This window comes from Oncorhynchus tshawytscha, linkage group LG13, assembly GCF_018296145.1.
Source record: "Oncorhynchus tshawytscha isolate Ot180627B linkage group LG13, Otsh_v2.0, whole genome shotgun sequence".
NCBI classification, from domain to species: domain Eukaryota; kingdom Metazoa; phylum Chordata; class Actinopteri; order Salmoniformes; family Salmonidae; genus Oncorhynchus; species Oncorhynchus tshawytscha.
The window spans coordinates 31333282-31354518 of NC_056441.1; the positions used below are offsets into that span (position 1 = coordinate 31333282).

The window sequence follows — 21237 nt, forward strand, 5'->3', positions numbered from 1 at the left end:
CAGCTCCAAAATGCAGGTGTTTCAGCCTAGCTCAGTGCTTTCTGTGGTGGTCGGGTAGCAAACTGAAAATGCTGAGTGTAGGGGTTAGCAGTGTTCTCTAGTTGCACCGTGACTGCCTGAGTGTTCTGTCACTCATGGGGACACCATGTCACCGCAAAATCTATGGGGAGAGCTCGAAAACTCAAGCCTTGGGTGTTGCCATAGAACTACATTAAAAGAGCCCTTCCAAGAAGGCTCAAGGTCATTGACCACAGATCAAATAAAGTCTAATCACGTTATATCTACTGTAGCTTTGATTGGACTGATCATGTCAACATCATACTTTCAAAATCTTAGCTAGCAAGGTAGACAAGCAGTCACCATCATGAATGAAGTCGACAATCTACTGGCAAATCCTTTTCCATCCTTGTCATAGGAAGAGAAATAATGAAGGGAAATTATAGAAAAAACGTATCGCTGCTCATTGGCGATTAGACATAAATGTTACACAACAAGTTGGAAGTTGCAAATTCAACAATGAGTGGTTTGGAAGGAATCAGTGGCTAACTGCAAGAGTAGCAAAGCAATCACTAGTCTGCTATTCAGTGGAGTGGGTGTATGGTCCAAGTCTGAGTTTAAAGGTCTATTTTCCAAGCTTAAAAGGATAAACAATCACATGCAACACAATGGGCCAGAAAATGTTGAATACATTCGCCATGCTGTCAATCCAGCATGACTACTGCCACGTTCAAAACAACTGGAAACTTGGAACTGGGAAATCTCAGACTTCAGTGAGTTCAAGACAACTGGGAACTCGGAAATAAACGTTTTGAACGGTCATCCAACTCAGAATTCTAAGTCGGGATCTCGGGCTTCTTTCTAGAGCTCCAACCTGAAGATCACTGACGTCATGATTCAACCTTGTTTTTTTCAGAGTTCCCAGTAGTCTTGAACAGGAAGGTGGTGCGGTGGTCCAGAGAATGCCAGACTTTAATGACAAAGTTTGATGACAAAATTTGCCCAAAAGAAGGACCACCGCACCACCTTCCTGTTCAAATGAGCACAGCACAACAAGGTGAGTCCTAAAATGCATTGTATACTGCTGCATAAATTATGTATTATGCCAGGGAGATATGTATACTGTTGCTAAGAAAGTAATACTAAGTCTATGTTGTGTAGGAAGTTGTTAGTAGCCCATGTACCTCACCCTAATAATTTCATTCTAACTTTGTGGTGCACATGTAGCCTATAGCCTGTTTTAGAGAAATGTAATAATTTAATATTGTAAGAACTTTCATTGTCTGCTTATATGTCCCCTTTATTTATCCTACGGTTCTGACTTGGTGTCCAGGGAGAATACTGTAAGAACGGCCCATGTTCTGAATTCTGTCGCTGTACATTTCAAAAATAAAACAAATAGTTATATTGACTACGTCAATCCTACCTAGCTCGCTCATTAATGTCTTAATCAAAATTACGGATTGCCTCTTATCCGCTCGCCATCCCCTTATGCCATAGTTTGTACATCTCAATTGTCAGTAGCAAGTCAGCCATATCAGCTATGTTTTTTTTTAAAGGTAGAAAGCAAATTAACTGTTTCGCTGCCAGACAAGGCTCTGCTGATAGCCAGGTGTAGCAGTGGTAAGGATTCACTCCATGGTGCTGTTTGTGGGCATCGTTTGTCACTGTAATAGTGCTAGTAATGTATTGTTTAGTATTGTGTTGTGTTGTCTAGTGGCTTTGTTGGCAAGCATAAACAAACAAAAAGATTTACATGCTAAAATCGCCACTGGCTAGGACATCTATATATAGGGCTATAGATCAATCTAGAACAGGATTATCAATTTTGGATGCAATTTGAATGGAGTTGATGAAGAGAGAGAAAGACTGCGAGAGAGTGCCCGCCAGTGCACTGATTTAAAGCAACAGCATTCGAGTGATAGGCTGTTTTAATACTCTGCTGCTTCAATAAAAACAAGGTGAAGCCAGATGGATATGGGTAAATTAGAAGCGCATTTGGTATTTATATTACTGTAGCACAAAATACACTAGCAGCAAATGTATGCCTACCTGTCACAAGAAAAAAAGTTACCATGATGAGATAATAGGTCTAGATGCTTTGTGAACTAAGCTCCATACTGAGATGGGTCTGTCCCTAACCCGAGCGTTGATTCATCGTGTAGAGGCCATAGATAAGCCAGATTTAGACATTGCATATTATTTAACAGTTCCATTTCACGCCATGCTGTTCATATAAAGAACTTATTATAATTTATTGGTTGCTCGCAGTAATTTATCCCGGGAAAAGGGAGTGGTTTTGGATGATAAATCCTGGTAAATCTCAGAAACCGGGTTCCCGCCATTCAACCCAACATTGTACCCCATGAGAACCATGATCAACAGTAAAACACTCTTGAATCATTCTGACATGGAATTGGGAACTTGGTATATAGGCTTGTTTCCCATATGAATCTTCTCTTTGTACCGGACTGGATTAAAATGCCTAATGTTAATTTAAATAATCTGGCAGCAGCTTTGGTGGACATTCCTGCAGTCAGCATGCCAATTGCACACGCCCTCAAAAATGGAGACATCTGTGGCATTGTGTCGTGTGACAAAACTGCACATTTTAAAGTGGCCTTTTATTGTCCCCAGCACAAGGTGCACCTGTGTAATGATTATGCTGTTTAATTAATCAGCTTTTTTATATGTCACTCTTGTCAGGTAGATGGATTCTCTTGGAAAATTATAAATTTGTGCACAAACTTTGAGAGATATAAGCTATTTGTGTATATGGAACATTTCTGGGATTTGTATTTTTTTAATTTAACCTTTATTTAACCTTATTTAACTAGGTAAGTCAGTTAAGAACAAATTCTTATTTACAATGACGGCCTACCCTGGCCAAAGCCCTTTCAGTGGCGTATAACAATTTTGACTACACTGGGCCTGTAAACATACAGTAGCATAACATATGCCTATATAACTCTGTGATATGGTAAAGAAAGCCAATTATATAAATATGATAGCAAATGCAGAATTACAGGAGGCAGGAATAACAAATATTATGTTTATTCCGATACACCTCTTACAGAAATTGAATGGCGCCATCCAAGGACTTCTGGCACCCTCTAGCGTATTGCTATATATTGCATACAAACTGCACGTCCACCCCCACAGCAAGAGTGCGCTAAAGGCTTTACCGGAAATGAATGTAAACAAACTACCTGCTTGTTCCTCGTTTGTTGGTCATTGGAAACGGTATGCAGTGTGTGGTAGAGGAGAAACCAAACAAAAAAGGGTGAGCAGTTATTAAGACAAATAGCTAACTTTCAATAAGGATTTGTTTAGGTAGCTAGCTAATGTTAGTTACTGTAATAGTACACAAGCAAATTAATGTATTTAAAAAGCATTTTCAATGTGTCACAAAGCGTGCACTGTCAATGGGAGAGTAGACCAAATATGTCCGGTTGGTATTGCATAAATCTTCTTAAGGATCGGTAGTGCATAATTTACACTAGCTAATGACTAACGTAAGTAAGTAACTGCTTTTAGCAGAGCTAGTATTTACACACTACTATCGTGGAATTAGTTTACAAAAAACCGGATAGTCTGCCGGAAGTTAAGGAACATTACATTTAAACATTGCCGATTGTCCGTAGGGTTGGTCCTTATTCAGGGGGAAATTGAGAAAAATAATCTAATAGAACATAAATTAAACAAACGTTCCAAACGTGGGTCTGTTGTAGATTTAACTCCTCTCTGCCTACGTTTGGTAATGAAGTTCCATTAGATGTTTGTCCCCTCCAATGCATATGGATCAAGCTTATAGACAATCGACCGAGTAAGTTGAAATATAATTGTATTTAGCTCCCAGCAACGTCAGCTAGCATGCAGGCTAAATGCTTGCTTACATTTAGCTAGCTAGGCTGTTATAACTAGCTACTTATCTCCATGAAACACTGATAGCTTGTATATGTGGGACTGGTATTAATTATAGCTAGAAGCTACTGCAGTGCTGCTAAATGGTGCACAAACTGAGGGCCTATAAAATGAGTGTATTCTCTGCACAGCAGTTTGGAGAAACCTTTTTATAATATCTCGTCCTGCTTAGAGAATGCACAAAGTAGCTTGACTTTGATCAGTATCATTAATGATTTCAGTAGACTTTAAATGTCTACTATAATTTCACTGGAGGTAGAATTTATTGATAATATTATCTTGTATTTTTTTCTTCTAGGTCTGATGTCATGTTTCAACAGTGTTGAATATGACATTAATGCCAGGAGTCCAGGGTCTGCTAGGCCTTAACAGAACCCTTGTACCAGCTTTTAGCCGCTTTGTCTCATCTCCCGCCCAGCTGACATCTGTCGGTCTTCCCAGGGGGCTTTGCACCGTCACTGCAACTGTCAGCAACTCAAAGCCTTCAGTGGGGCCTGAGAATGAGTCCTTGTTGGAGAGCTTGACCTTCATGGGGGTGGACGTGAAGATGGTGCGCCAGCGCCAACCGGGAGTGCTTCGCAAGATCATCACCAATGAGCAAGGTCTGGCTCACTTTCTCCATGGCAAAGGCGCCAGCCGCAAAGTGGTGGCCGGCATCATCTCCCGGTACCCACGAGCCATCACTCGCTCGGGTGAGCACTTGGAGCAACGCTGGGCGATGTGGCGGAGTGTCTTCAAGAGCGACAGCGAAATCGTCAGCATTCTGGACCGCTCGCCCGAGTCCTTCTTCCGTTCGAGCGACAACGACAACCTGGAGAAGAACATCGTGTTCCTGGGCTCACTGGGCCTCAACGCCAGGGACCTCCACCGCCTGCTGACCACGGCGCCTCGGACCTTCTCCAACAGTGTCGAGCTCAACCGTCAGATGGTGGAGTTCCTGGAAGATGTGTGCGCCGAGTTGGGTGGAGAGGACCCTGGGCAGTTCGCCAAGGTAGTGATTTCCCGAAACCTCTATATCCTCATCCGCAGCACCAAGAGGGTGAAGGCAAACATTGACTTCCTCAAGGCGACTTTCAAGATGAGTGATCCGGAGCTGCTAGCTCTGCTGCAGGGTGCTGGGGCAGAAATCCTGGACCTCTCTAACGAGTACCTGAAGAGAAACCTCAAGATGCTTCAGGAGAAGCTGGCATCTCTCGGCTGTCGGAAAGTCGACGTCAAGAAACTGATCGTCTGCTACCCCACTGTGCTGTTCATCGGGTCGGATACGCTGAGTTCAAAACTGGACTGTCTATTAAAGGGAGGGATCACTATGAGGCAGATACTGGAGAAACCTAAAGTCCTGGAGTACAGCACGCAGAACATCACCGGGCGACTGGAGGAGCTGCATAAACTCCGGTATGACTTTGAAAAGAACGGCATCAACATTCTGGACTCTAGCCGAAAACGTTTCGACGCCAAGTTGGAAAGACTGGCTCTCTCGTCAGAGGAATGAGTTGTAACAACATTTGGGTTATGCTTTGAATGAATCAGACATTTTTTTGCACTAGATTTTTTCATTGCTGCCTGAAGCATAACCTCTACATATCACTGTCCTCCTCTTAAACTATAGGATTTGATTGTGCATAGCTGTAATAAGCAAGGTATACATACATACGGTAGGTAAAAACAAGTCAATGATAAAGAGAATCATGTCAGTATCAGGAAACATTTATTTTAATTTGAACCAAAAAGAGTATGTAAAGTAGTGTCATTATATTTGAACTATGATTTAGATTTTTACGTAAGCTAACAAACTGTATTGTAGTACTGTGTCAATGTATTTCTCATTATTGATTCTGAGGCAGCTTATTGAACTTACCAATGGTTTTACAGAACTGTAAACTACCAAGAGGCATCAGTACTGTTTTCACTGACAGATTCTCAAACTTATTTTTTGCCAGATGAGCTGTCCGATGAGAAATCAGCCAAACTCCTTTCTTCCTAGCTTACTGTGCATTTACACTTAGACTTTTTACACATTTTGTTACGTTACAGCCTTATTCTAAAATGGATTAAATAAATACAAATCCTCATCGATCTACACACAATACCCAATAATGACAACGCAAAACAGGTTTTTAGTTGTATTACAAATGATTGACATAAGTAATTCAGACCCTTTACTATGAGACTCAAAATTGAGCTCAGGGGCATCTTGTTTCCATTGATCATCCATGAGATGTTACTACAACTTGATTGGAGTTCACCTGTGGAAATGCAATTGATTGGATATGATTTGGAAAGGCACTCACATGTCTATATAAGGTCCCACAGTTGACAGTGCATGTCAGAGCATAAACCAAGCCTTGAGGTTGAAGGAATTGTCCGTAGAGCTCCGAGACAGTATTGTGTCGAGGCACATATCTGGGGAAGGGTACCAAAACCTTTCTGCAGAATTGAAGGGCCCCAAGAACACATTAACCACCATCATTCTTAAATGGAAGAAGTTTCGAACCACCAAGACCCTTCCTAGAGCAATTTGGGGAGAAGGGACTTGGTCAGGTAGGTTACCAAGAACCCAATGGTCACTCTGAAAAAGCTCCAGAGTTCTTCTGCTGAGATGGGAGAACCTTCCAGAAGGACAACCATCTCTGCAGCTCTCCACCAATCAGGCATTTATGGTAGAATGGCCAGACAGAAGCCACTCCTCAATAAAAGGCACATGACAGCCCGCTAGAAGCTTGCCAAAAGGCTTCTAAAGACTCTCAAACCATGAGAAACAAGATTCTCTGGTCTGATGAAACCAAGATTGAACTCTTTGACTTGAATGCCAAGCATCACGTCTGGAGGAAACCTGGCACCATCCCTTTGATGAAGCATGGTGGTGGCAGCATCATGCTGTGGGGATGCTTTTCAACGGCGGGGACTGGGAGACTGGTCAGGATCAAGGGAATGATGAATGGGACAAAGTACAGAGATCCTTAATGAGTACCTGCTCCGGAGCGCTCAGAACCTCAGACTGGGGCGAAGGTTCACCTTCCAACAGGACAATACAGGAGTGGCTTTGGGACAAGTCTCAATGTCCTTGAGTGGCCCAGCCAGAGCCCGGACTTGATCCTGATCGAACATCTCTGGAGAGACCTGAAAATAGCTATGCAGCGATGCTCCCCATCTAACCTGACAGAGCTTGAGGATCTGCGGAGGTGTATGGGAGAAACTCCCCAAATACAGGTGTGCCAAGCTTGTACCATCATACCCAAGAAGACTCAAGGCTGTAATTGCTGCCAAAGGTGCTTTAACAAAGTAAAGGGTCTGAATACTTAGAAAATGTGATATTTAATTTTTTTATATATATACATTTTGCAAAAATGTCTAAAATCCTGTTGCTCCTTTGTCTTAAGGGGGTATTGTGTGTAGATTAGTGAGGGGGGGGGAAACTATTGAATCCATTTTATAATAAGGCTGTACCGTAACAAAATGTGGAACAAGTCAATGTGTCTGAATTCTTTCTGAATGCACTGAATCTGCCTGAATGAATGAATATGTGAAAAATCAAGGTTGTTTGAATTGCATCACAAAATATGATGCATTCGGTTTACTATAAGTAATAGTTATGTATGTTCTCTGTTTGATGCAAATATATGCCAATAAACTGTAATAAAATTACAGTTGATACTTTAATTAAACTTATGGATTTAAAATGTCATTTTCTGTATTTTGAAAGTTCTATATCTTGAATTGAGTTCGTTTATCTGAAAACCTGCAGAGAGAGTCTACCTGCAAGTAATGGTATTCAATATAACTTTATCCATATTCTACAGTGAAAGGCTACAGTGCAATTTTCATTGAACTGAGGAATGGATGGCATTCTGCTAACACAAGAGAATGAAAGAGGGAGATGATCGTTTCGGTAAAACCAATAAGTGTTCGAGGAGTGTTTCAATTTGTTGGTAGGTGGAAAAAGTACCCATTTGTCATACTTGAATAAAAGTAAAGATACCTTAATAGATAATGACTTGAGTAAAGTCTTAAATTATTTGGTTTTAAATATACTTAAGTATCAAAAGTAAATGTAATTGCAAAAATATACATAAGTATTAAAAGGGAAAGTATAAATAATTTTAAATTCCTTAATAAACAAACCACTCGGCACCATTTTCTTGTTTTTTACATTTACGGATAGCCAGTGGCAGACTAACACTCGGATATCATTTTCAAATTAAGCATTTGTGCTTAGAGTCTGCCAGATCAGAGGCAGTAGGGATGACCTCTTGTTAAGTGCGTAACTTTGACAATTTTCCTGTCCTGCTAATCATTCAAAATGTAACGAGTACTTTTGGGTGTCAGGGAAAATGTACTGAGGAAAAAGTTGATTATTTTCATTAGGAATGTAGTAATGTAAAAGTTACTCTCTAGCACCATAGCCAACTTTCATTGACTATTGTTAGGTTCTTATTTTTCTGAGTAAATAACTTGCGGACACTAGAGAAGCTTTAACCAAGTTTAATTATTCCTAAAAGCTCTGGACATCTGTAATCAGAAAACCCAACATTTGTCCCATCCAGATATTTATATCCCACTTAAGACACTCCTTCTCTCCAATACTTACATTTTATGGCTCTACAGGAAGATAATAAAGAGGGTAACAGGATAACAAACATTTATTACTTCCTTAAGAGAATCTGTCCTCACCTCCTGACCTTAACCCCTCCTTCATCTAATCCACAGAGGTCCATCTGTCTCCCCTGTATCAGCACATTCTGTCTTTCTACAGAGACCTAGTCTCTTTCACCCCTTAATATACTATGCGTCTGATCTATCATGTCTTTAATGGCTCAATGTTCAAAATGTCAAATCCAACACTATACACTTGTATGCAGAAGTTTTTAAATGAGACACACCCACTTTGAATCAGCTTTTGTTTTGTCAGAGGAGAAAAATATGCACACATTTAAAAAAAAAAATTGAACTTATTGTTTTATCTAAAAAATTAACTTCATTTGTTTTTATCACTTTACACATTTATTTTGGGATCCACCCCTTTAAACGTAATTTGCCTAATGACTTGCGAGTTGAGAAGGACTGTCTCGTTTCAAGCAATCAGATTTCCATCCACGTTCACTCTCCTTGCAGACTCTCTTCGATTCATTTGGACCTTTTTCAAAAGGAGGCGAGAGAGGACGCAGGAGGTGAGCAAATCTAATTCATAGTAGGCCAGAGAATAGGACAATTTTTTTCCCAATGATGGACAGGCCCCCTCTGGTGTTAGAATCCGGTACTACAATAACTCAAGTCAGATTATGTCAACCCAAAGCTTTATTATGCTTGCTTTCATAAATGTGTTACTATTTCCTTACGTATACATCCTCCTTTCTGAGAACACAAGGAAGAATTGGATCAAGAAAAGGTTACAATAACTTTACCGCTACGTGTCAAAAGCTTTACAGCTAAAAGCTGAGCTGGGTACAAGAGTCAATCATTACCCACAGCAATTTAATTATTACATTTTAATAATTGATTTAAGGGTTTTATAACATGTCCTTTGATTGTTATTAAAGTAAATTAGATTGTCATTAAAGTTGAATTAGCGTACTAATATGACACCAACTCTGTATATTTGAATATCCACATGTTCATGATATATTCCTCAATGACTCTAAATTATGTATTTGTTGAATTTCTACTAAATATGAAACACTACCTTTCATGAACATTTCTATTCAGTATTTACGAGGAATGACGTACCATATCCCACTATAAAGGCTTTCTATGATGCTTTTATCTATGAAAAATTCCTCGTTAAATTTACGATGACATCACTTTTAGAGACACCTTTGAGGGGCAGATCTGGATGAATCCAGGTTCACTGGCATCTTTACATTTTCCAATAGAGAAGTATGGGAAGAGTCGCTCATTAAATGTGTCTTTGTGAGTGTAGATTTTTGACATGTCACGGGGGTCATAGAAGGACAATTCCCCTCCGCTGTAGTCTAGTTGCACCATAATCCTTTGGGGTCTCCTCTTCAGAGCAAGAAGCCTAGCCTCTGGATCTGTATACTCACTGTTTTCTAAACCTATTGCCCAGATTCCATATTTAGGATTTGCGAATGTCCTATCTTTTCTGTTGATTGAATCTTTTGCCACACCCAAATTCCAGCTGGGGTGGTTCCTCACCTCCACCTCCCAGCTGTGCTTTCCTGAGGTGAACCCTTCAGAACCTAAAATTTTTGCGTTAAACGTGCATCGCTCTGGATTATCTGGCAGCATCTGCTGCGTGCCTGAGTTTCGCACACTGGTCAGATCATCAGACAAAGTGAGAAAGCTGGGAGCTGTGTTGGGGTCCATAATCACAGGAGCTTGAAGATAAGGAGATACTCTGTTAGTTCCATACAGTGTATACCTTTTCTTTGGTATAGCTACATCATGAAAACTGACTATAAAGACAAGTTTTACAACAAATAAAATGTTATGTTAAACCTACTCTATCATCTACAATACATATTAATCACAAACATATTCTCTTTTAACTGTTACTCACTGTGGTTAGCAATCACCAGCATCTTCTCCCAGACTCCGAACTTGAGGTTACCCAGGTGTTTGGCCACATCTATGAGCACTCCCGATAATATTTTAGGATCTTGTGGTGTGCACTGCAGCTGGGCCCTACAACTGTAAATCATAATAATGGGTGAGTGTTCTCCTTAGCTTGTAAGGAGTCTATGGACAAGGAATGAGTCCTCCTAACCGCTAATGTTAGCATTAAAAAAAACTGGAAATCAATGAACCTGATATCAAACTGTTTTAAATTAATGCCCAAACAATCTGAGATGCTTCAAACCAAGTCATTGAGCTACACAATCCCTTTCAGAAAGTTTTGTTGTTATATTACATATATATATATATATATATATATATATATATATATATATATATATATATATATATATATATATATATATATGTTTTTACAATTGTGCCTACTGTCTCTAAGGTTTTTGGTCAAGTTAGGAGTAGCACATCAATTAAGAGTATGCTTTGATTTATTGCTAATCCAATATGGCAGCTTGATTCCATATTTCTGCTTGATCATTGCATGCATTGATGATGCACATTGGTGTGTTCCAGTACAATTGTACTTGGGTTGAGTTTGACACCAAGGATCTTCCAGCAATCCATGAACACCATCCATTCAAATATTGAGATGTGATTTTTAGGCCATATCGTTTATGTGTAAGAGGAGTAATTTCTAAATATCAGTAACAAGCAGATACTGTATAATATTGAGAAAGAAAATATATTGGACGTACCTCATTTGGATGTTTTTGTAGCTCTAGCAATGATAAGACAGAGAAAAACTGAATGTTAATCATATTATGCTAGAATATAGTCAAGAACACATTGGAATATCCTGTGCAGAAAACAACCGATTAAACCTTAGACAAGGAATCAAAGCCATCACCATAATGGATACCTTCCCAAAAGCTGCAGTAATGTCTCTTTATTCTTATCAGCAACAGCACCTTGGGGAGTATACGTCACTCACAATCACATTGATTGCACTGCAATATTGTGGTGGTGATACTGTAAAATGATCTAATCCGTACCCTTAAGCTAAACCGCTAGCATTGCAAGTCCGTTATCCTAACTAACAGATGCAACATGAAATGTTTGCAGTCTAGTTTTGGGATTACTGTGTTCATACCTTCAGAAAGCGCAAATCCTGCTTCTTTAAGTCTTGTTCCAAAGTATTGATACCCGTTGTAAGAGATGAGATTTGGTCGTGAATGATCTTCATTTCTGTGGTCATAGTATCTCTCTTCTGCTGCTCTTCCTTCCTCAGCTCACCTAGTCTGGCCTTCTCTTCATCCCTCAGAAACTGGTGAAGCTTCTCAAAAGCCTCCTTTATCTGCCTCTCAGTGTCCACCAACTGTGTCTATGACAATGAAGCATCTTAATTAGCAAAAATAACTGGTTGGGGCTAATGATGTTATGATTTTGTTAGAAAGGTAGAAAAATTGCAGAATAGTTAGAACATTTCAGAACAATTAATAGAAAACACAAATTAACCAATTTAAAAAGTATAAAGTAAAAAAGTCTGTTCAATTTAATTCAGATAAAATTCTATATTTGTATTTTATTTTGTTGCTTCCATTGCCAATACACTTACCTTTGTGTGTTGAACAATATGCTTGTATTTTCTCTCAGTCTCAGTACATTTCTTCAGATTGTCCTGCATAGGCTTCATGTACAGCTTCAGCTTTTCCTGTGTGACATTGTACAGGTTGTTAATATAGCCCAACCTGGTCTCAGAGTATTTCATATTATTCTGTAGGTAAATCCAGGACACTCCATTTAGTATATGTTCTGTTTCATATGGTATGTATTAATTTGTGGATGTGAAATGGAAATGGATCACCCATTTCGTATGATATGTTACGAATTACAATCCGTATTATATGTTAAGAATTTGAAAAACTTATATATTATGAATTTGCTAAATGTATGGCATGTTACGAATTCTAGCTAGGTGGCTACTGTTAGAAAGACAAGGGGTTAGGGTTAAGTTTAGGAGATAGGTTAAAGGTTAAAGGGTTAGGTGAGGGGTTAGCTAAAATGACTTTTCCTGTGCTTAGCTGCAATGGTTCCTCAAAAAAGAAATGTAGGCACTGAACACATTTCAAGGCTGCTGAGCTCAAAATTGAAGGTTGTGAAAATTCTGTGCAACTTCCAGCACAGGTTTACTGTGAACACTGAGGCTGTACCCACTTTAAGTTGTCGTTTCAGTGGTAAAGTAGGCTATTGTGGCTATTTGGTCATAAGTAGGCCTACTATAAAAAACTATGGAGTAAATGCATCCCATAACATTTTAACATGGAAATAGCTGTTCTATCATTCAGCCTACAGTAGCAGCCAATGTGTGGTGTTCAATGTAGGCCTACATTGAAAAAAAACATGCCGGGCTTGACATTAACCTGATAATCCACTTGTCCTTCAGACAAGGAGGTGTTGTTTGATGCAAGAAACCACTTTACAAAATAAAATGCACACTGTACCATTATTACAGAGAATCAGACAAATTATGCTACCCTCTGCCCATTGGCTACTTAGCTTATTCAAGCCTGTCTCAAAATACAACACTGCCCCATAAAGACAAAAAAGCTCTTTGCTTGACTCCCTTTTCAAAGATGTCTAGAAATTTACACATTTTGTGCTCTTGTAGGAAGCAGTCACTCCCCAGTGCTGACAACAAATGATCTATAACTGGGTTAACTGGGTTAATAACTCACTAACTAGCAAAGGATGTGCACACGTGGCTACATGCAGCTTTTGCTTTGATCTCAAAACAAGTGCATCTGCAGTTGAAGTCGGAAGTTTCCATGCACCTTAGACAAATACATTAACTCAGTTTTTACAATCCCTGACATTTAATCCATGTAAAAAAGTGGAGTGCTGCATCAGATGACCTGGCTTCCACAATCACCCATCTTCAACCCAATTGTTGAAATTTACATACACTCAATTAGTATTTGGTAGCATTGCCTTTAAATTGTTTAACTTGTGTCAAACGTTTTGGGTAGCCTTCCACAAGCTTCCCACAATAAATTGGGTGAATTTTGTCCCATTCCTCCTGACAGAGCTGGTGTAACTGAGTCAGGTTTGTAGGCCTCCTTGCTCATACATGCTTGTTCAGTTCTGCCCACAAATGTTCTATGGGATTGAGGTCAGTTTTTCTGTGATGGCCACTCCAATACCTTGACTTTGTTGTCCAGTACCTTGACTTTGTTGACTTTGTTGTCCATTTTGACACAACTTTGGAAGTATGCTTGGGGTCATTGTCCATATGAAAGACCCATTTGCGACCAAGCTTTAACTTCCTGACTGATGTCTTGAGATGTGGCTTCAATATATCCACATAATTTTCCTCCCTCATGATGCCATCTATTTTGTGAAGTGCACCAGACCCTCCTGCAGCAAAGCACCCCCACAACATGATGCTGCCACCCCCGTGCTTCACAGTTGGGATGGTGTTCTTCGGCTTGCAAGCATCCACCTTTTTCCTCCAAACTTAATGATGGTCATTATGGCCTTACAGTACTATTTTTGTTTCATCAGACCAGAGGGAATTTCTCCAAAAAGTACAATCTTTGCCCTCATTTGCAGTTGCAAATCGTAGTCTGAATTTTTTATGGCGGGTTTGGAGCAGTTACTTCTTCCTTGATGAGCGGCCTTTCAGGTTATGTCGATATAGGACTCGTTTTACTGTGGATATTGTTACGCTCGTCGATGGAAGGATCGGACCAAGGTGCAGCGTGGTAGGCGTACATCTTATTTTATTCAATGAACACCGAAAAAACAACAAATACAAATGAAATGTAAAGCTTAGTAGGGCTAAACAGCACAGTACCAAAACAAGATCCCACAAACTACAGTTGGAAAAAGGCTGCCTAAGTATGATCCCCAATCAGAGACAATGATAGACAGCTGCCTCTGATTGGGAACCATACCCGGCCAACAAAGAAATAGAAAACATAGATTGCCCACCATAGTCACACCCTGACCTAACCAAATTGAGAATTAAAAGGATCTCTAAGGTCAGGGTGTGACAGATATAGATACTTGTGTACCTGTTTCCTCAAGCATCTTCACAAGGTGCTTTGCTGTTGTTCTGGAATTGATTTGCACTTTTCGCACCAAAGTATGTTCATCTCTAGGAGACAGAACGCATCTCCTTCCTGAGCGGTATGACGGCTGCGTGGTTCCATGGTGTTTATACTGTGCTATTGTTTGTACAGATGAACGTGGTACCTTCAGGCGTTTGGAAATTGCTCCCTAGGATGAACCAGACTTGTGGTGGTCGACAATGTTTTTTCTGAGGTCTTGGCTGACTTCTTTTGATTAACTCAAATTATGTCAATTAGCCTATCAGAAGCTTCTAAAGCCATGACATCATTTTCTGGAATTTCAACTGTACTTATGACCTTTCATGCCAACACAATCTCACACTCAATTTGTGCAAATATGTACAAAAGTTTTTCTGCAGATTTTGTGCGTTTTTGTGTGTTATATCACCTTAAAAAATTGTTTATTTACAGCCTATGGGGTATAAGATGTTAGGAAAAAGTGGCATAGGAGAGTCAGTACCCTAACCCTAAGCTATGTTCAATTTCAGCAGCAATTTCCAGTAAGAAATGCTCAGTTTGAAGCCCTTCAACTATGGATTTCACAGCGCTATAAAAAGGATACAAGTTATCAACTTTAAAAGGGTTTATTTACAACCCCTGGGGTATAACATGTTGGGCAAAGTGGAATAGGAGTGTCTGACATACAACCCCTAACTTGAATTCAGTCTTTGCCCATGAGAACTAAGATGGGCCTAGCTTTCATGACTGGGAAAGGCCTTGATTCTAGGCCGTTGAAAATCCTACATCCACCTCATTAGATCAGAACAGGATGGATCAACAGTGATTCATATTATTTGTTTGCATCCTAAAAAAAAGGATAGTTGTGTTTTGCTGCATAACACACATTTGTCTACCCAAATGATGTGGATGGACCAATGTCAGGTTATTAGATATATAAGCTTCAGTAACAAAAGAACACCATGGTTGTAATAACACTTTTAACAGGTAGTTTGTAAATGTGTAGAATGTGTTTTGTTTTTGGTCCCTTCTTAAATGATGTAAATTCGACAGTCAGAGGATTTTCTTCTGAATAACTGGTCAGGGCATAGCACTTTCGTTTCAGCTTCAGACAACTTTCACGTAAGGCTTGATAACACCTACTTATATCCGTCACACCCATTGCTGCTTATCCATTGTTCACTAGATATATCAATGTAATTACACCCAACACATTGTTGAAAAACAGAAAACTTCTCACCACTAGATCACATAACTAGCCTTGAGCAGGAAGTGGTCCCAATGCTGCCACCAATGTAGCGGAAGAAAGTGAAAGCTGCAACAGGGACTCATATGGGACAAAGTGAACTCTAATGGCCGTTGCCATGAAAGCCTAGTAGGTCTCTGGGCAGAGGCGGTAGCACATGCCTTGTTACATTAGCATATGTATATACAGTGCAGTCGGAAAGTATACAGACGCCTTGACTTTTTCCAAATGTTGTTACATTACAGCCTTATTCTAAAATATATATTTTTTAAAGCTTGCAGCGTCATACCCAAGAAGCCTCAAGGCTGTAATCGCTGCCAAAGGTGCTTCAACAAAGTACTGAGGGTCTCAATACTTAAGCACAAAGGTATCTGTTTTTATTCTTAATACATTTGCAAAATATCGATAAACCTGTTTTTGCTTTGTCATTATAGGGTAGTGTATGTAGATTGCTGAAGATTTTTATTTATTTAATCCATTTTAGAATAAGGCTGTAATGTAACAAAATATGGAAAACGTCAAGGGGTCTAAATACTTTCCGAAGGCACCTTAACATTATTGACACAACCATAATAATCATCATTAAACTGCCTTGGTGTTTAGTGTATAAGCCAACATAATTAATTATTTTACATTAACCTGTTGAACTGTATTGGAATGGCTTAATTGATCATAGTCCAGACTCGTTCCAGATGCAAATACTGTTGCAGTTGCACCAGGGGAATTTAAACTAAACAGATTTGTTTTAATGTAAGGCTTGATCATCATGAACATGTATCCCCATTCCCCAATCAAATACCTTCATCGATTTCACACAAAAAAAGACAAAGACCGATTTGATTCCAATCTGGCAAACCTCATAAATTCCGACATAATACTTTGGGATACGGGTGCTAAGTGAAAACAAGCATAGAAAATAGCATTGGCAAGCCAGCTGTGCCACCAGAGACCCTGGGTTCGCGCCCAGGCTCTGTCGTAACCGGCCGTGACCGGGAGGTCCGTGGGGCGACGCACAATTGGCCTAGCGTCGTCCGGGTTAGGGAGGGATTGGCCGGTAGGGATATCCTTGTCTCATCGCGCACCAGCGACTCCTGTGGCGGGCCAGCGCAGTGCGCACTAACCAAGGTTGCCAGGTGCACGGTGTTTCATCCGACACATTGGTGCGGCTGGCTTCCGGTTTGGATGCGCGCTGTGTTAAGAAGCAGTGCGGCTTGGTTGGGTTGTGTATCGGAGGACGCATGACTTTCAACCTTCGGCGAGCCCGTACGGGAGTTGTAGCGATGAGACAAGATAGTAGCTACTAAAAAACAATTGGATACCACGAAATTGGGGAGAAAAAGGGGTAAAAATGTTAAATAAAAAAAATAAAAAATTTAAAAAAATAAAAATAGCATTGGCATTAATAATAAATAAAAAAGTTGTAAGACTACTAGTATATTATATGTATTTCAATGATAACCTGGTTGATTAACAATATAGGGTTGTTGACACGTTTGATTTTTTAAATAAATATAAAAAAGGCAGTGTAGAACACTGTTTCCCAGAATGCATTGCTCCATTAACTTTCAAAAGAATGTTTCGAAGTCGCACAAAATTGGTGTATTTTCACACGAATTCAGCCACACAAAAACTCACAAAATCTGCTGAAATACTTTTTGTACATATTTGCATGAATTGAGTGTGAGATTGTATTGATGCTGTAAACACAGTGCAGTTAAAAAATAATAACATAGACCCCTATGTGGCAATGGTCTTTTGGCAATCGTGGGCAGCTTAGATGGAACATAGCTTAGCTGTATTCCGTTTCTTTTTATTGTAAAAAAAACCTCCCTAGTCCTTGCCTGATGACAAGCATACCAATAACATGATGCAGCATCCACCGTATTTGAAAATACAGTATGAAGAGTTGTACTCAGTGATGTGTTGTGTTGGATTTCCCCAAAACATCATGCTTTGTATTCAGGATATAACATTCATTTCTTTGCCACATTTTTTGCAGCATTACTCAAGTGTCTTTTTGCAAACAGGATATTTGTTTTGGAATATTTTTTATTCTGTACAGGCTTCCTTCTTTTCACTCTGTCATTTAGCTTAGTATTCTGGAGAAACTACAATGTTGTTGATCCATCCTCAGTTCTCTCATATGACAACCATTAAACTCTGTAACTGTTTTAAAATCCCCATCGGCCTCATGGTGAAATCCCTGAGCAGATCCCTTCCTGTTCAGCAACTGAGTGAGGAAGGACGCCTGTATTTTTTTAGTGACTGTGAGTATTTATCCAAAGCTTAATTAATAATTAGTTAATTGATTAATTAACCATGCTCAAAGGAATATTCAGTCTGTGTTTTTTTATTTTTACATCTACGAAGTGGTGCTCTTCTTTGCTGGCATTGAAAAAATCCCTGGTCTTTGTGGTTGACTATGTGCTTGAAATTCACTACTCGATTGAGAGACCTTACAGATAATTGTATGTGTGGGGTACAGAGGTGGGGTAGTCATTCTAAAATCATTTTACCCACTATTATTGAACACAGAATGAGTTCATGCAACTTATTAAGCGATTTGTTAAGCACATTTGTCCTCCTGAACTTATTTAGGCTTGCCATAACAAAGGGGTTGTCTTAAAACAAAATTCCACTTCAACCTTTTGCGATATTGTGTGTAGATCAGTGACACAATATCTAAATGTTATCCATTTTAAATTCACTCTGAAACACAACAAAATGTGGAAAAAGTAAAGTGGTGTGAATACTTTCTTAATGCACTGCTCATCCTAATATACCTACTACCTGACATACCATTTTCTTCTCCAAATGATAGATTTTCAATACATACTACATTTGAATATTCTGGATTCTGACACTGCTCAGTCTAATATATCTGCTTTGGATTGTTATTTGGACTTTCGAAAATATTTGTGTTTGTGTATTGTATTTGCTAGACATTCTACTGCACTGTTGGCGCTAGTAACATAACCATTTTGCTGCACAACCATAATACCTGCAAATCTGTGTAGGCAACCAATAAACGTATATTTGATTTTACAAAAGCCAGCTAAGTTGGCATTGGCAAGCAACACCAGGTTACACCAGGTGAGGTTAGAGGGGATGTGACTTAATCTAACCATGTCAAAATTATACCAGAAACATGTAGAACATGTAGAAATTTGAAACAGATGCACACATTTACCTTGAGGTCAACTACAGCCTTTTCTATATCAATGACCTTGTGTCCAGAGTGTTGAGTTGGATTTTCACAGACGTTACACACAGCTTTCCCCTCGTCCATACAAAACCACTTATGCTTCTCTGCATGTTTACTGCACAACACCTGTCCAGCCAGGCCAGGAAAAACGTGCTTTTCTTCAGTTCTTGAATCTGTGGACCCCCTTATTTCTTCCCTCCTCGAGCCTGTGGAACCCCTCTTTTTTCCCACACCTGATTCTATGGGCTCCTTTTTTTCTTCCATCCGTAAATCTTTGGACGCCCTCATTTCTTCCTTCTCTGAGCTGGTGGACCCCCTCTTCTCTTCCTTCCCACAGCCTGTAGATCCGATCACTTCATCGGTCATTGAGTCAATGACGTATACCCCTTTCTCCTTCTTTGTGTATGAGTCTGCCAGGTCCTTCAGGGCAAAGTTAGGCATCCACCCTTTGGAAGATTTTCTCTTACAGATCGGACAGTTACTATTTTTTGTTTCATCCCAGAACTTGGAAATACAGCCGAAACAAAAGTTGTGGAGGCAACTAAGAGACACAGGGTCTGTATAAATCTCAGAACACACATGGCAGCAAAGATATTTCTCAAGGAGAAAGTCTGCCATGTCTACACCTTGAAATGGCGTTTCTTCTCAGAACAACTTGAGATGATCAAATGTTTATTGCAATATCACTTGCACATCAGCTCAAAGGTTCATCTATAAAAGGCCATCACGTCCGGGTTCAATAGTGCAGATGACTGAAATACTGTCAGACTTTAACCGTAACAGATATACTGATATACTAGATATACTGTTTACGTGGTTTTGGAGTCTATTTAGTCAAGCAAATTCTGAATTATATCACAATTAAAGTGATCATTCCCTTATTTGACATGAGTACAGTTAAATGTTGCTTTAAACCACTACAGCAGACTTGGGCAAAATTTGTAAGGTTACACACAAGGTCACTTTAAGTTCACTGTTACTGCGAATACTATGAATTGAGTGCATGGACACAGCAGATACACTGCCTGTATTCACACCCCTTGACTTTTCCACATTTTATTGTGTTACAGACTGAATTTAAAATGGACCGGGATCGTCTGAGACCAGCCACCCGGACAGCTGACGAAACTGTGGGTTTGCACAACCGAAGAATTTCTGCACTAACTGTCAGAAATTGTCTCAGGGAAGTTCATTTGTGTGCTCTTCATCCTCACCACGGTCTTGACCTGACTGCAGTTTGGCATCGTAACCGACTTCAATTGGCAAATGCTCACCTTCGATGGCCACTGGCACGCCAGAGAATTGTCCCCTTCACGGATAAATCCCGGTTTCAACTTTCCCGGGCGGATGGCAGACAGTGTAGCGTGTATGGCGTCTTGTGTGCGAGTGGTTTGCGGATGTCAACGTTGTGAACAGAATTCCCCATGGTGGCGGTGGGGTTAGGGTATGGGCAGACATAAGCTACGAACAACGAATATAATTGCATTTTATCAATGGCAATTTGAATGCACAGAGATACCGTGATGAGATCCTGAGGCCCATTGTTGTGCCATTCATCCGCCGCCATCACCTCATCTTTCAGCATGATAATGCACACAGCCTCATGTCACAAGGATCTGTATACAATTCCTGGAAGCTGAAAATGTCCCAGTTCTCCCAAGGCCTGCATACTGTCGTGGCATTTTTCTGCTTTACCAAATGAGGAGAGAGTTACAAACTTCACACACTAGTCAGAGTTATACTTAAACTACAGTACATATTGTTTAATAAGAGCTTTGCAATAGCCATTGACTTTCAATGATGCGCCATCTCTAATGAACCATTGAAAAGTACCAACAGAAATGTACAAAGATCTTTTATAGCCAAGATATGCCCCTCTCAACTTACATGACAAATCACAGATCTTAGGAACTGTTCACAAAGAAATACTTTTTCTTGAGAAAAGAGTATCCCTTAGCCAGATAACATTCACTATTAATTATCGTTGAGTTTGGTCCCTCAGACGAGGTTCTAATCTCATTCCTGGTACTTCATAGCACAGAACCATTACTTCATCCAAGGCATAACTCAATTGTCAACTCTAGATACCCCCATCTAAAGTAGACTCCCTCTTGACCCCACTACTGAACAAGCTCACTGAGGGGAGTGAGCCTCTAGGTCATACACTATCCCAGCATTAGTGCAGCATCAAAGAGGACATACAATATTTCCAGACACTGCCATATTTCCCACAATGGGAAAAGGAG

The 21237-nt window shown here is 39.8% G+C and overlaps 2 protein-coding genes across 2 annotated transcripts; one reads left to right on the plus strand and one right to left on the minus strand.

Annotated features, from left to right (window-relative positions):
- The first annotated feature begins 3162 nt into the window (after window positions 1-3162).
- Window positions 3163-6001, plus strand: LOC112264689 (transcription termination factor 1, mitochondrial). The gene is made up of 2 exons (XM_024441464.2): window positions 3163-3280; window positions 4220-6001. The coding sequence occupies exon 2, from the start codon at window positions 4250-4252 to the stop codon at window positions 5411-5413; it is 1164 nt and encodes a 387-aa protein (XP_024297232.1). The 5' UTR covers window positions 3163-3280; window positions 4220-4249; the 3' UTR covers window positions 5414-6001.
- A 2387-nt stretch (window positions 6002-8388) lies between these two features.
- LOC112264691 (zinc-binding protein A33) lies at window positions 8389-19647 on the minus strand. The gene is made up of 6 exons (XM_024441465.2): window positions 18977-19647; window positions 12068-12163; window positions 11603-11833; window positions 11208-11230; window positions 10439-10569; window positions 8389-10256 (listed from the first exon to the last, which is right to left on the minus strand). Exons 1-6 carry the CDS (start codon window positions 19607-19609, stop codon window positions 9706-9708), a joined length of 1665 nt encoding a protein of 554 aa, XP_024297233.1. The 5' UTR covers window positions 19610-19647; the 3' UTR covers window positions 8389-9705.
- Window positions 19648-21237: the final 1590 nt, after the last annotated feature.

Excerpts from the sequence above, each read along its gene's own strand:
- LOC112264689 (XM_024441464.2), top strand. The coding sequence starts at position 4,250 with ATGACATTAATGCCAGGAGTCCAGGGTCTGCTAGGCCTTAACAGAACC.
- LOC112264691 (XM_024441465.2), bottom strand. The coding sequence starts at position 19,609 with ATGGCAGACTTTCTCCTTGAGAAATATCTTTGCTGCCATGTGTGTTCT. Across the intron at positions 12,164-18,976 it reads AGGCTGTAGTTGACCTCAAG|GAAAAGCTGAAGCTGTACAT; the intron begins GTAAATGTGTGC and ends AATGTCACACAG. Across the intron at positions 10,257-10,438 it reads GCTGGTGATTGCTAACCACA|CTCCTGTGATTATGGACCCC; the intron begins GTGAGTAACAGT and ends CTTATCTTCAAG.